This window comes from Puma concolor, chromosome B3 (genome assembly GCF_028749965.1).
Source record: "Puma concolor isolate L17-30 chromosome B3, mPumCon1.1.hap2, whole genome shotgun sequence".
Taxonomy (NCBI): domain Eukaryota; kingdom Metazoa; phylum Chordata; class Mammalia; order Carnivora; family Felidae; genus Puma; species Puma concolor.
In genome coordinates, this window is record NC_141672.1 from 4,215,043 (window position 1) to 4,230,115 (window position 15,073).

General features: G+C 58.6%; 2 protein-coding genes across 13 annotated transcripts in view; one reads left to right on the forward strand and one right to left on the reverse strand.

The window, feature by feature from the left end:
* The window catches only part of MOK (MOK protein kinase), a 71,468-nt gene extending 63,710 nt beyond the window's left edge, over window positions 1-7,758 (forward strand). Inside the window, exons 8-9 of one of the 4 annotated variants that reach the window (XR_015252003.1) lie at window positions 4,475-4,679; window positions 5,188-7,758. Coding sequence is in view for 1 of the 4 variants with exons in the window: in XM_086708781.1 (XP_086564907.1) it covers window positions 2,026-2,244 (219 nt within the window). In the remaining 3 variants the exon portion in view is untranslated. Of the gene's footprint in view, window positions 1-2,025; window positions 3,654-4,474; window positions 4,680-5,187 lie in introns of those variants that run through there. The other 3 variants (XR_015252004.1, XR_015252005.1, XM_086708781.1) reach the window with 3 other exon arrangements.
* The window catches only part of WDR20 (WD repeat domain 20), a 64,384-nt gene continuing 51,425 nt past the window's right edge, over window positions 2,115-15,073 (reverse strand). For 7 of the 9 annotated variants that reach the window (XM_086708772.1, XM_086708770.1, XM_086708771.1 and 4 more), the window contains 2 exons: window positions 11,489-12,748; window positions 2,115-2,253 (listed from right to left, as the gene is read on the reverse strand). In XM_086708772.1, coding sequence (XP_086564898.1) covers window positions 2,200-2,253; window positions 11,489-12,748 — 1,314 coding nt within the window. In that variant the 3' untranslated portion in view covers window positions 2,115-2,199. The remainder of the gene's footprint in view (window positions 2,254-11,488; window positions 12,749-15,073) is intronic. The other 2 variants (XM_086708778.1, XM_086708777.1) reach the window with 1 other exon arrangement.

Genomic DNA, 15,073 nt, shown 5'->3' on the forward strand with positions numbered 1-15,073 from the left:
AACCAGCACTTTGACCAAGAGGGCAGACGCCAACTCTCTGGGACGTGCTGTGTTTTGTTTTTTTTTTTAATTTTTTTTTTTTAACGTTTATTTATTTTTGAGACAGAAAGAGACAGAGCATGAACAGGGAGGGGCAGAGAGAGAGGGAGACACAGAATCGGAAACAGGCTCCAGGCTCTGAGCGGTCAGCACAGAGCCCGATGCGGGGCTCGAACTCACGGACCGTGAGATCGTGACCTGAGCTGAAGTCGGACGCTTAACCCACCGAGCCACCCAGGCGCCCCAGGGACGTGCTGTTTTAATGCGCAGGTCGTACCGGATGTACAGGATACATAAATCGATTGTTTCACTTAAAACAACAGGGTGTCCGTGCTTCCTGGTATTCACCTTCCCCAAAGTGCACGTCCCTGGGACCCAGAGGCTCCGTGAGCAGCTGTACCGGGCCTCTCCTCTGAGAAGCAGCCACGGCCTGGGGTGAAGCATCGGTCCTGTCGCTGCACTCACAGGAACGATGAAAACCGTGCACATCTCGAAGGGCGTACGCTCGCTTTTCCCCCTAGGTCGTGTGGGCAGTGCCCCAGACTAATGTGCTCGCTTAGAGAGATGCGAGTCACACGCTCCTGGTTTACGGCCACACCAAATAAAAATGCCTTCAGGGGGTGCAGCTGCGTACGGCTTTTTAAAGCCGAGAATGTTCTGCCTGGCCGCTGCACTTCACCGCGGTTCTCTCGCCTGTGGAGTCGACGAGTGTTTGTGGCGCGACCTCCGCGCAGAGCCGTTCCTGAGCCGGTTTCCACCAAACACAAATCCTGCACGGTCCCGGGGCCCTCAGTCCCCATGGCGAACGGAGCCCTCCACGCTCCCCAGAGGCCGACGGACGGACGAGCGCTCACGGGCTTCCAGTGACAACAGCCGGGCCTTAGAGCCGGAAGGAAAGAACGATTCGCCGGAACCCGTCCGCACACGTGCAGGCACCCACGACGGCCGTGACGGTGAGCCTGAAGACGGGGCCGCGGAACTCTCCAGCTGAGCTGCGCTCGCTCGAACGGCCCGTCCTGGCCGGGGCACTGCCAGCAGAGAGGGCTTCCGGGAACGTGGTGGAAAAAGGTAATTTTATGCCAAACTTTAATTGAACAAAAGGTTACATTAAAAGCGGAGCCGACTTGGGGCGCCTGGGTGGCGCAGTCGGTTGAGCGTCCGACTTCAGCCAGGTCACGATCTCGCGGTCCGTGGGTTCGAGCCCCGCGTCGGGCTCTGGGCTGATGGCTCGGAGCCTGGAGCCTGTTTCCGATTCTGTGTCTCCCTCTCTCTCTGCCCCTCCCCCGTTCATGCTCTGTCTCTCTCTGTCCCAAAAATAAATAAACGTTGAAAAAAAAAAAAAAAAAAAGCGGAGCCGACTTGACAAAAGATAAACAAATGGTGTATTCAAGATAGTTTTAATATTATTTTTTTCATGAATTAGAAATATCACTCTTAAATTGATGAAAATTACTGAATAACCACGTCCCCCAGAAGCAGAATTCCATTATTTGTACATATAATACAGAGCCAGACTACACTGGAAACAACAGTATTAAAATAAATGTTAAGATTAAAAAGCATCTATACACCCTGGAGGGCCGTGAGTCCGTGAGACCCATATTTAAAGTCATTTCCTAACAGCAGTGAACTATTTTAAGTGCAAACGACTTGTGAAGATCTCAGATCGCAGCATCCACCGTCCTGAATGGCAGATTCCCGTCAGAAGGTGACAACTTTCACGAGTGCCCTCCGCGTTGCCTTCTGACCACCTAAGTATAAAGACATCAGTGCAAAACCAGAGTGAAGTGCTATTTGTAAGAGTTGAGTTTAAGGGGATTTCTTGTCCAAGAAACGTTTTACACTATGTGTGTATGTATATACTATATATATATATATATATATGGATGGATATATACACACACACACATATATATGTGAGATTTTAATTACATTGAACTTTCGAGTAAAAAGCAAGAAAATCCCATTTCTTATTTTTTACTGCAGCCCCACAAGAACGATTTAAAAATGGCAATGGCTTCTTTGGGTGAGTGGCAGAGAAGGCGGTTTCGAGCGGGCCCCGAGGGTCTTCCCACGACTCCGGGTGACAGCTGCCTCCGCGAGTGTCCGCGCCCGGGGCTCCCGCCTCTGTCCGTCGCTCCCTCAGGACCGCGTGGGTCACTATACTACAGTTCCACCTGGAGAGCTGGCCTGGTTTTGGGATGACAATAAGCCCTGCAAACAAAGCAGTTTACATTAATCCAGCAAAACACGGGGCAGCCAAGAAAGCTACACTCCTCCTTCGCCAGCCGGCTCGCGTGACCAGAGTTACCCTGTCGGCCTGTCAGCCAGTGTCCTCTGTCCTCTACTTCATTGTCATTCATGTCATTGTGTGACATTCCTAACTAATCAGGAGCCACTGAACCCGGCCCCTGCCTGGCTGTCCTCCAGTGGGCAGGGCTGGCCCGGGGTCCCCGGGACGTTGTGGGCCCGAAGGCGAGGGGCGGCCGTACACCACCCTCCCCAGAGGCCGCGGCTCACGGCCACGGCGAGGTCCCCAGGAGAGGTCCCCGTTGGCGCCCATGGCCACGGCCACCCCACCTGCACACCCGGCCCCGTGAGCCGGTCGGCGCGCTCTGGTTGGGGTGCGACGGTGGTGCCGCCCCCCCCCCCCCCACCCCCGGCTTTAGCACCAGCGTGGACTCGGCCGGTGGACAGAGAAGGATCTGGGCCACGGGTGGGGAGGGCCAGAACGCGGCCCACACCCGCGCTGTGTCGGCTCGGGGAACAGGGTGCAGGAGGTGGTGTGTGTGCCACGGGGCGGCCCCTCCCGGCAGGCGGGAGGCCTCTGGCACTCCACGTGTGAGCGGGGCCGCGGCCGAGAGCTAACCGTGGGCGTGGGTGCGCGTGTGTGCTCATCACGGAGTTCCGTCACGGGCTGGTGGGCGACTGTCGCGGAGAAGTTTCAGGTCACAAGAGGGCAACGCTGAAGCTACGGCTTTTCGGCTCTGTGAACACACGCTTACGCTGTCCCCCAAAATGCTTCCGTCCGTGACTCGTGGACCCACGACGAGCCTTGAACTCCACGCAACCGCGGCTGTGTTTCCACCCACTGCACTTGTGCGGACACCCCGGGGTCGTGCCCACACCTGGCCGGAGGGAAGCCGGGCAAGTTGCTGGCCCCCCCACTCACGCCTCGTTTCTTCAGACTGCCCCCCCCCCCCCCCCCCGTGACTCTGGACACGAGCAGGAAGCCAAGGGCCAACGGGGTGTGACAACCGAGCCCCGCGCAGGGCGTCCAGGAGCACAAGCCTGGTCTGACGCGCCCCCCCCCACCCCGTGTTTCCCGCTCACACCCATCAAGGGGCCGCGGGACAGACGGCCCAGCACACCCGACCTCGGGCCGCCGCTGACCGGGGCCGCCTCCCAGCCTCCACGGAGCGGCGGGGAGGCCGGCAAGGCAAGGCCCGACGCCCTCTCGGTGGCAACGTGAGGAAACCTTTAACACAAGGATTGCTGCCTCCCTCATCAAGGTTTCAGGTGATTCCGACTAACAGAGTGGTTTCCGGGAGCTACGGGGTGTCCTGGACAGCTTGTCAAGTCTACAAAATAAAGACCTCGCTTTTCTCTCCAAACCAGAGAAAACTACTACGCTCCTCCCGCCAACGGGAGAACCACGATCTGGTCTGGGGACAGAGCCGCACACCCTGCTCAGCGGTGGCTGCACTTATTTAAATACCAAGGACACTCTGAGAAAGGCACCCCCCCCCCCCACATTAGGGAAGGTGTTATCTCTAGACCGGCCTGGTCCAACACAAGGTCAAGGCAAGCCACGTGTGAAATTTAAAATTCTAGTAGCACATTTAACAAGTGAGAAAAAGGTGAAACAATATATTTAACCTAATATATCCCATGTTATTTCAACACAGAATCAACCCGTGAAGGTTAGCTAAGTGAGCGACCACCCCAACGCCACCCCTCCTCACAACCCTCTACTGCCACGTGTCCAGGGAGCGGCAGGGTCCGGATAACAGGGTTATTAGCCCTTCCGATGTCAACCCTGGTGAACGAATCTTTAATAACGGACACGGTGCAGCAGTGCGCGCCAGGGACCCACCCCCAGGGTGCCGCCCCTCGGGTAACGAGCTGGCGAGCAGCCCGGGATGCCAGGCCCGGCTGTGGGTGAGAGACCTGAGGGCTCCCTGGAGCCCTCAACCAGAGCAAAGGGAGAAGGGACAGAATGGCGGAAGCAGGACCACCAGCGGGCCACCCAGGCCCCGCCCAGGGAGCCCCGAACCCCGGGGTGCAGGTGCTTCTGGCGTGCGGGTGAGGGTCCGTGACGTTCCTTGGAGGGCGCGAGGGCGCGTCTGACACAGGCAGCGGGCGAGGGCCGGGTCTCGCCACCGGTAGCGGGAGGTCAGTGGGACGCAGACCCACACCCGTTCGCCTCCTACAGATGGAACTCGCTTTGCCGTGGACAGCAGAGACACCGGGGAAAGACTGCCACTCAAACAAAAATTCAACGTCAAGCTCACCTTCTCTCTGTACGCCGTGCTTTAGTTTAAAGGTTACTGGGGGACAAAGAGAAAGATGGAGAACACACACAGGCCCCCAACAGAGACCAGACCACTCTCAGGAGGGAGGCCAGCTGCCATCGTCACGTAAAAACAGTTTGGGGCGCATCCCGGGGGGGGGGGGCGGTCCCCGGACCTGCCATCCGTGGCAGACGCACAGTGGCCCTGCCGCCCGGTCTGCCTGCTCCCGAGGCCGGCTTGCACTTTACTGCGTCCTCACTGGTTATTTTCACGGGGAGGGGACAGCAAAGACCAGGCCCGGTTTAGAGACAGCCGTGCCCGTCTGGCCTGCCCGACGACCTTGCCGTGTCGGTGTCCTCAGCGGTGTGGGGACCAGTTTCACGAACAGCAAGTCTGCCCCAGCCCAGACCCCGCGAATCTGCCTAACACCCTATCAGGCCCCAGGAAGGAAGCGGTTACCGGAATAGTGACAATCCGGAGTCTAATATTTACTAGGCCGTCCCGCCGTCACCAGACTTGCCCTTTTATTGCTGCTAGAGATCTCACTCGAAAATTAAGCGAGGAGATACTCCAGCTCTTGGTCACACAGAGACTAACAGGCAGATGCCATCTGTAAATTGATGTCCTTCTACAGATGGCACGGGCACAGTGAGAAATCTCAGCAGGCTAACTTCTTCCAGAACGCCCGAGCCACACACCCCTCTTGCCTGACCCTCCACGAGACCCTCACGGCTCGCGTGACCCAAGCGCTGCATGAAGAGCCCGTGGAAGCCTGGCGGAGCCGAAGCCCCGGACCGCACGGCCAGGGTCAGGGGTGGGCACAGCGCAGCCCTGGTTCCCCGCGAGGGTAACCCCCCCCCACAACGCCCCCCCCCCAGGGCCCCTCGTGGCCCCCGACCCACTGCTCACTTTGGGCCTGGGGCCTTGGCTCCTGCTGGGCAGTAAACAGACCCTGTCCCTGTGGTAGCCTTGACCTGCCCAACGACAGGTCACATCGGGGGTGACAATTTCCCCCAGGGAGACCACTCGGCCTGATGCCCCAAGAGAAACTCACCCGGAGAAGATGATGCTCTTTTCAGACACCCGGGCAAAAGGCTTTCTTGGGGCACAAGCATGTCGGGGCAGCTCAGAACTCTGCCTGGGGAAAAAGCACCCCCTTCCTACGGCAGGAGGAGAGGACGCTCTTGTGTACCCTAAAAGCGCCTCTGGCTGGAGTCGCTTCAAGAGGGTCTCGGCCACCCTGGCCCCCACCCAGAGCGAGATGCCGGTCTGGAGGCCACCAGCACTCAAGGAGGGGAGGGGACCGGGCGCCTCCAGAGGCTCTGTCCCTTGCAGGAGACCACGGGTCCACAATCGACGGTTTCTTCCCACAGGCAGACACACGGGAGGATGGAGTATTTTTTCAAGGCACAGACTATTTTTAAAAGATTAAAATGTTGTGGGTGTCTTTCTCAACTTGCTGTCAACCTCGCAGCGTTTAGGGCCGAAAAGCTACTCCCCGCTAAGGGAAAAACATGCTGCTGCTGCTGTCGGGAGATCAGGTCGGCCGCTGTGAGGGCGGACGAGTGACAGGCTCGTCTGCGCTGGCAGCTTAGCGTGAGAGGCGAAGTGCACGACACTTCGCGCCGGGCGCTCGGGAGGACGGCACCGTCAGAGGGGTCGGGGTCCAGCCCCCGGAGCACACGGAGAGGCAGCCCGGAGGGAGCTCCAGGCCCGAACGTCTCCTGTCAAGGAGCAGCCCCGGGGCCCGAGCAGGTGACCTCCCACAGCCTCCGGGGCCCCTGTAGATCCAGGCTCGAGTCCGGCCTCGAGGGGCTCGGGGCCAGAGAGGCCGGGGTGCAGCTGGGGGGCCGGGGGCGGGGGGGAGGACACCTCCCTGCAGGACGAGGCGAACCGCTGACTCTTCCCACCCCACGTGGGCCGGGCGTCTCCGGAAGGATGGCTCCACGGCGGCCACGAGGCCTCAGGCGGGCCATGTGAGACGAGGAGGAAGACGAGGACAGCCCGGGACAGGAGCTCCTCCAGGAGCCGGCCCGCCTCGGTGCCCCCAGCTACTGGCTAGGGAACCCAACGGGACGCCCGACGCCGAGCCGCTGGCGGCCCAGGCCGCCCCCTCGCGCGTCGGCGCCGTCGCCGAGAACCTTCACCCGGTGCGGCCGAGGAGTCCGTCGGCAGCCCTGGCCCAGACGGGACCGTCGGCACCTCTGCCGCTCAGAGCAGTGAGTCTCCAGTCACGAGGACGCGGAACTGGGCGGAAGCGTGGGAACTCCCGTGGCTGTTGGCGCTCTCGACATGAATGAGCACCGAGAAGCTTCCTTCTCCGGCCAGCTGGGACTGCCGTACAGCCTTGCTGTGGAAGTGACCACTGGAAGCCGTCCACGCGTCCGGTGTTGGCACGCGTTTACGGACAGAGGGCCCCCGAGCGCCTGGGGACACGCGTGGGCGGGGAGGCCCCGGCCGCGACGGGGACGAGGGAACAGCTAAGACCCAAGACGGTGCCACACAAACACCGTTTTCTTAACATGAGAAATCACCAATACTGCCATGAAAGCCTCATTAATATCCGTAACAGTTAAGAACTTAACTTACCAGCATGTCACGTTAGGAAGCCTCTTCATCAAATTTATTTGTCAAGAAGTTAGATGAAAACGTAACAAAGGACACAAATTTCACTTCTGATTTTCATTAAACGTAAATAATCCTACAATTTTATACAATGCCACCTAACACAGCAGTCCTTAATAAACTTAGGTATACAGAAATAAGAAACGCAGGAAATTCTTCCTTTGCCCTTTGAGAGGCAGCAGCTGGAGTGTGACCGAGGTGCCAGGGGGACTGTCCCCTCCACGGGGTTGGGGGAGGGCGCATTTTCTTACGGCTCAGAACCTGGGCTCTGAACCCAAGTGCTTTTCAACGCAAGACCTGGACCCTGTTCTCCAGCCTGCCATCGGCGCTCGCGGGCCATCACCGGGCTCACGGCGCTGAGCCCCCTGACGACCCGAACACATGACCGTCCCAAGCAGCCCAGTGCGACAGGCGTGCTGACGGGGGGCCTCGCCAATCGGCCCCTGGTGTGCCCCCGGGACGGCTGACGCTGCCAGGTCACTTATCAAGCCCACCACACACACGTGGAGGCTCCCTGCTGAGGGAGGACACCCCGACCGTGGGCGCAGCCCACACAACGGGACAGGGGCTCAGAGGCCAGGAGGGGCGGGGCAGTGCCGGGGCCTCGGACAGGCCGGCCTTGGCCGAGCCCTCGGGCGCAGAGCGGGACGCTTCGTTCCGCGCCTCTCTCCCGGAAGAGCCTGGGGAGCTCTGCTGCTAGGTCCTTCTCGGGTTCCCTCCCCGGCCCTCCCTGACCCTCAGGCTTTCCCCCCTCACCCTCTGAGCTTCCCCAACAAAGAACCGAACGTCTCCCTCCCAAGGAGAGAGGGGAGCCCCGTACGCGGTGCAGACGTCTGACCGAGCAGCTCCACCGAGTTCTGCACAAACTCAGTATCTGACGAGGGTCTTAAGGATTCAGTGGAGGAACCGGGGGTGCGGCTACCCGGCTACCCGCCAGCTGGGACTCGGGTCCCCCGGGACGTGTGCGCGGGCCCGCAGACAGGTGCAGCTTCGAGGCGCTTTGCTCCCGTGGCCCCTGAAGAGCTGACTCCCCCTTTCCCGCCAGAGGCGCGGACGCTCGGTTCCAGGCAATGGCGCGCAGAACATTTCAAAAACGCTAGAAGCTTCAGTCAGCACACGAGACAAAATTAGGATTCTTTACCACTATTTAAGTGAATGTAGAACCCAAAGTTACTGACTGTTTTTCCGGAGTCTGCCCACTGCCTCTTACACATCTGCTTTTAGAAGAAGGCGGCGTTTGCCAAAGGCTTCTCTCTCCAGCCCTCGAAGGGATTTTAACCCCCCGGCCCCTGAGTAAGGGAGGATCTCAGAGAAGGGCTGGGGTGGCCAGGGGGGCTCGGAAGCCACAGCACGGCAGGCTGGAGAGAGGCGAGCCGGGGCAGGGCAGGCAGAAAGGACCACGCACGATAGGAAAGCTGTGCTGGCCAAGCAGTAACGGCCTCCTCTTGCCAAAAGCCGTTCTATTCCAGAAGTTGGGTTAGAAAAGATACTCTTGCTCAGGATAATATTTAAGCGAAAACATCTGAAACAGTTTCAGTGAGGAAGCTCCAAGTTTGGTGCGGAAACTACAAAATCACCCCAGGGCCACCGTGGAAGCAGCTCGGCCCTGGGCCCTACACACCTGAGATCAGGACCCCGGGGGCCCCCCTCCCCGCACCCCACAGCTGCAGGAGTCATCATGGGAAGCCAGCCTAAGGGGGGCCCGCCCCTCCAAGCGCCCCCTCCGCCAGCCAGCGGCCAGCAGCTCTACTCCTGCTCCTCCGGATTGCAGGAAAGGGGGTGGGTGTCACAAGAGCGGGCCATGCGGCGCTCCCCAGCTCCTGACACCCAGCAAGTCCCCGGAGAGGGGACCCCAGAAACTGGAAGAACAAGATTGTGACCAAGCCCCAAATCCCAAACTGTGACAGGACCATGGTCTTTAACACTGGGTGGGGGGAGGGGGTTGGGGAGAGAAACACCACGGGCTCCTATTAGCACATGGCGAGGCCTGATTTTAAGGAAACCATACTCTCCTCCTCTTGCCTCTCCTGCCCCCGACTCCCACCGACAGACTCCGCCTGGGTCGCCCAGCAGTGCCCCCCGAGCCGTCCCTCCCTTACCGCAGCCCGTGCAGCTAAGGATGCCAGGGGGTGAAAGGGATCAGAGAGCGCCCGGTCCCCAGAAAGCGCACCCATCACGGCTTTGGAGCGATGCCCTCAGAACCAGGTCAGCATAAGCTTCCCCACGAAGGCTACTTACCTGGGACCAGCCACTCGTTACCTGGGCCAAATACAAGTCCTGAATTTTGAAACTGCATACTCAATGCCTCAGAAGCATTTGAAATGAAATCTCTAAAACGATGTAAAACCACACCTGGAGTGCTGGCTACGAATCTCTCCATCCGACAGCCTGATTTCGCTTCCAAAGTTGAAACCGTCCCCAAGGCCGGCTGACTTTGCTAACCTTAGGTCAGTTAACATTTAGGAACAGAGGACCGTATCTTACAAGCCAACGGGACACGAACATATACCCGGGGACACGACGCACAAACGGCAGGGGCGAGATGCCCCCGGCAGGCCAGCAGGCTTCTCGCGGGGCAGAGCACTGCCATCGGTAACAGAAACCCCTTGCATTCAAGGGGCAGGGTGGGTAGAGCGGATGGCCCCAGCGGGAGGCGCGGGGGGAGGCAAGCAGGCCCGGGAAGCGGGGGCCCTGGAAGCGGGCCCGGGGAAGGTGGGGACGGGCTGCGGGAGGAGCACACAGAGCCGCTGCTCCGGCACCAGAGCTGGGGGCGCTGCAGAGACAGGAAAGCCCCCCGGTGTCTGCTTCGCTGAATCACAGCCACTACTCAAACCGGTGTCACGAGCAGCATCTCTAGGCTTCATCACAAAGGTGTGCAACACAGAAAACAAACCGAAACGACCAAAATAAGTTAACAAACAAGATAACCGCCGTCTTGAACCTAAGACACGCAGCTCAAAGAACCGGGTCCTCCAGGTGAAACTGGAACTTGCAACTCCTCGCACAGGTGATCGGGACCACGGGCGTGAGAACCCGAGACTGCAGCGCCCGGGCAGAAGCAGCTCGGGGTCCCCCGGAGGGAAGCGCCCACGGCCGCTCCCACGGCTCCCGAGCAGCCACGAGGCCACCAGGGCCAGGGGTGAGGCCCTCTGGCAGGAAGCCACTGAGGACAGAGCCCAAGCGGAGCCACGACAGCCGTCCAGTAAGAAGAGAAGGGGGCAACCTGCACCTGCGCCCCCCCCCCCCCGACTCTGGGCGGGGAAAACAAAACCCAGACCAGCGCCCCCTCTGGAAGCGCCTGGAATCTTCACAAAACGGGGCTGCGGAGTCTGTCCCGGGCCACGGTCGTGCCTTTTTGACCAAAAAACATCGTCAAACAACAACAACAACAAAACCCACACACACACGAGAAAACAAAAAACAAAACAAAAAAAACCACAAAAGAAACCAAAACCGCCTTTCCCTTGTTGGAAAAAAAAAAACATAAGCAAAACGCATCCAACGTGAAGGGTCTCGGCTTCTGTGGCAACAGGCACTTGTGACCACCGCTGCTGGCGCCCTCGGCCCACGGTCCCCGGGACAGCCAGGCTCGGAGGAGTGTGGGGTTTTGTTTAGTGCACAGATTCTCAATCAAAGTGCTACAAACTGCTTCTTTGAAAAAAGATGTTTATTAATAAACAATTTTAATTGTCATAAAATGACTAAAATGGGTTTTAAAAATTAAGGCTCTTCTCTTTCTGTGGATTGCCAGAACAATGTAAAAATAATATCAATCAACCCTGCTGAATGCTTTGTTCCTAAAGTTAAATTTCATAGATTCCTAAACATTTTATGATTAAGATAAAAACTGGCCTATAAATGACAATTAATGGCCGCCCATACTGAACACACACTCCGATCAGGTGTACAACATTCTAATTGAGTAGTTAAGCAAAAATATTCCAGTTAAAGCAGAAATTTTAATTTTAGCATTGAAAGTCATTGTTCCCCACACGGTCATGATTTTCCTAAAATCGAAGTCGTCTAATACAGGAACGCTAACCTTGGGACTCTATATATTCCCAGGAGGGTGACTGACTTGGCTGGCAATTAGTTTGATTATATTTTTTTAAACGTTCTAAGTTGAATTATCAAATGATTCAGAATTACATGGCATGCAGTATCCAAAATTATGGCTCTGATGCATTTAGATTTACATTAAGAGTACGAAGTGCCATTCACATTCATTGTACACCCCACCCTCCCGCAAGAAAAAAATCACTACCTATTCGAGTTCTAGATCTGGTGCAGCATTAAGGATTAAAACTTACCACTTTACCAGGCCTTCCCCATGTGCAAATAAATCCCTCCTGACAAGCAGTGACTAGACAGTCTTCAAGAAAAATTAACACAGTCAGTCTTTCGTGTGCTATCTTTTTACAGATGAGCGGCTCTAACAAGGGAACGTCTTCCATCCGAGGACACAGGGGCGTCCCCAGGGTTTTAGCGGGGTCCGTTTTGGTTTTAGTAACCAGGTTCAGTTTGTCGCTGCTCTTGCTGGAAATGTGTCCCATGCTATGGTTTCGCTTGTGGTCTTTCTCGTGGTGCCTGTCCTTCCGGTCGTGCAGGGAGAGTGTCGCGAATTTGCTGACCCCGGAAGCGATGGCCCCGTCGGCCACGCTGCTCTTGCTGCCGGCGCTGGAGACGGCGGAATGCGGGAGGCTGTTGGAGCGGGGCAGGGGCGGGGGCGCGGAGCTGCCGGGCGTCGTGACGCTGTTCCCAGTGCTGCCGGCGGGAGGGCTCGTGGCGTTCATGACATTTGTGTGTGTCCTTGCTCTCGAGAGCGGCTGGTGGGGGAAAAGGATGTCTTCCGTGAGGTCCCAGAGGCAGAGCTGTGTGTCCTGGCCCACGGAGCCGAACCGGTACGTGACGCTGACGGGGCGGCTCTCGGCCGAGTTCCGTTTCGACAGCCTGGACTGCGTGCTATTGGCTCGATCTCTGCCGAAATGGAGGAGGTCCTGGAAGTCCTCGTCGCTGCCACTAAACTCCATGGGGTCGCTCTCTTCCACGCTAGTGGTATAGGGGTCAAACGCCACAACACTGACCCAGGATTTGTGCCCGTGGCCTCTAGCTATCACTCGGCAGTCTACGAAAGACCAGACCGTCACCAGGTCGTCCTCGCCCCCCGTCACGATGTACTTGCCGTCCGGGCTCCAGCACACACACAGCAGGCCCCCGAAGTAGCTCTTCATCGTGCCGTGCAACTCCACCGAGTCGAAGTTGAACACCCGCAGGAACCCGTCCTGGCTCACACACGCCAAGAACTTGCCGTCTGGGGAGAAAGCAAACTCGTTGAGGGCCCCCTCGCCCACCGTCCACTTAAGGAGAGGGTTCCTCGTGGATTTGCTCTTGCAAGTGTGCACGGCAAAGCTCTCGCCCTGCTTCAGAAGCTGGTAGTGGGGGGCTGTGGTACCACAAGTGTGCTCCACATTATACAAGTACATGTTCCCACTGGCGTGGGCTACTAGGAAAAGGCTTTCCGAACCGGGAACCCATTTGACACAGGTTACGCGTGACTTGTCTATTAGTCTCTGTGAAGACAAAGGAGAACAAGTTATCACAATGGAGCAGCTTTAACGGTCAACTTTTCCAGCAAGAAACGTGTCTGCTTCTCGGTGAGAAGGGAAGTCCGTCCAGGCACTGCACTCTCTATCCCGCGGTCGGCCAAGCCAGCGAAGAGCATCTGGGCCCCTTGTAGAATTACTCTCTAGAATCGCGCTTGGGCGTTAGGCCACTGGCTTTCGCTGAGGGAGTCAGTCATTCCACACACACTGTCGAGAGCCTACTCTGAGCCACACACTGTACCAGGCGCTGGGACACACTGGTCACAGGGCCAGCCCCCGGGGCAACTTTCGTTTCTTAGGCTAGGAGCGTCTGAATCTGTGATTCCTGGCACCTACACACAGCATCCTCTCTACGAAGACCCCCGGGAAAATCTCGAGGTCCTCACAGCGGGGAGCGCTACGCCTCCTGGCCCCTCTGCGTCTTATGGCGGCGATGTAAGTCATGTGCTGACTACACCTGCCCCCCTGCTGTGGCCGCTCCAGGGTGGGCAGTCCCTGTGCAGCCGCTGGCAACAGCACACGGGACTTCAACGCACACTTCCTGGGCTCCACCTCAGCCCTGGCTTCACTGAAACTTCCTCACTCCCAGTCGCTGTCCTGTGTGCATCTTTATAAGTACTTCCTCCAAATCTTCTCTGGAACAGGGTGGTGTTTAAAAAAACAAACAGACGATTGATTCGGGAGTATGTGCCTGCCCACTGCCGCTCTGCTCCGTGCTAATTTCTGCTCCACTGACCAGCCGTTCCTTTAAAAGGCACACATCGGGAGTCCGGCCTTTAAAACCAGAGAACAAAAGGCCAAAGTAAAAACCACCCCAAGGCACAAGAAGCGCGCGCTGCCCGGCTGGCGGACCTGGCCGCGGGGCTCACGGTGCCCCTCTCCGGGGTGCCCGGTCCCCGATCACATCACCAGAAACCATCCACAAGTGCCTAAGACTCCCACGTTTGTAGACACTCCTCCTGCCAAACATTCCCGGCACCCGTCTCCCCGGGAGCCCAGCAGACCCCGGTGAGTGGAACGTACCGCTTCACCCAGCGGCCGGGACTCCCAGCCCGAGCCTCAGGGCCGACGCAAACCGCCCTCCCTCCCCCGCCACCTGCCTGGCGCGCACATCCTGCGCGCGCAGCCTCTTACAGAAAATCACAGAACGTGAAATAACCTGTTGTCTTCACAGAAGAGATGAATGAACCCTGCAAGCTCCTCCAGATGACTAGCCCACGCAAGGGGAGAGGAGGGAGGCCCGGCCCTGCACAGCACGCGGGGCCCGGGGGGTCGGGCAGGGGTCACCGAGCGGCAGGTGACGCTGCTTACTGCCCCGGTGTGGGAGCTGCAGGACGGCCCGGCCGGCCCCCTTCATTAACACAGACGCACAAGCTGGCCTTGGGGACACAGCCGATGTTCTCGTCCCTCTTTCCCTTCCTACCCGCCCCCAAAAGGCACCTGACCTACTCCGACACGGGCAACCTAAAAGCCCAGCGACCACTCTGGCAGGGTCTCCCTTAGGCCTTCACTGCTTCTCCACAAGAGGTTCCAGAGGTGACTTCGGGGCCTTCCCCACCCATCGGACCCTGCTGTACCCACCGGGCCCAGGCTGCCCCAGCAGGCCTCAGGCCGCCGTGGCCCTCGGCCCCTGGGGTGGCGGCCCGGTCAGGCGGCCGGGGGCTGCAACGCCAACTCGGGCTGGCGGGCGGGCGGGCGGGCGGCCAGGCCGCCGTCCTTCCCCCGACCCCACGGCTCTCGGTTCCTGCACCTCACGCGTCACCACAGCCAGATCGCGGTCCTGCCCGCACAACACCTCTGCCGCTCTCTCCTGTGTGGAAATTTTTAAGGACAGACTTAAAAACTTCCAGCACTGTGCTTAGGAGAACATTTCGTGTGCCGCTTAAAGAGACACAACAAAAATAATTCGTGAGAATTCCAACTCATAATACTGTCCAACAAACGTGAGGCGTGAAGGGAGATAGTTCCAGCGCTACGGTTACAGCAAAGGTTCCTGGGAGGACAGAACCCACTTAGAGCTTTCATTCCCGACTGAAAAGGGGCACGGAGATGAGTGCCAGCAGATCTGTGGGCGCACCTGACGGACAAACCGCGGAGCCTCCACTCTGCGCCCGCCGGGCGTCTGAGCACACACGGGTCTGCCCCAGCACCTGCGAGTCCGGCCCAGCAGCGCAGGCGACCGCGAACCGCGACAAGCCAAGGCCCCCGGCGCCAGCTCGAAGGCGGAAGGGGCGCTCCCTAGCAGGTCACGTGCTCAAGCGTGGGGAAAGCACGGGCCTCGAGGGGCGGTCC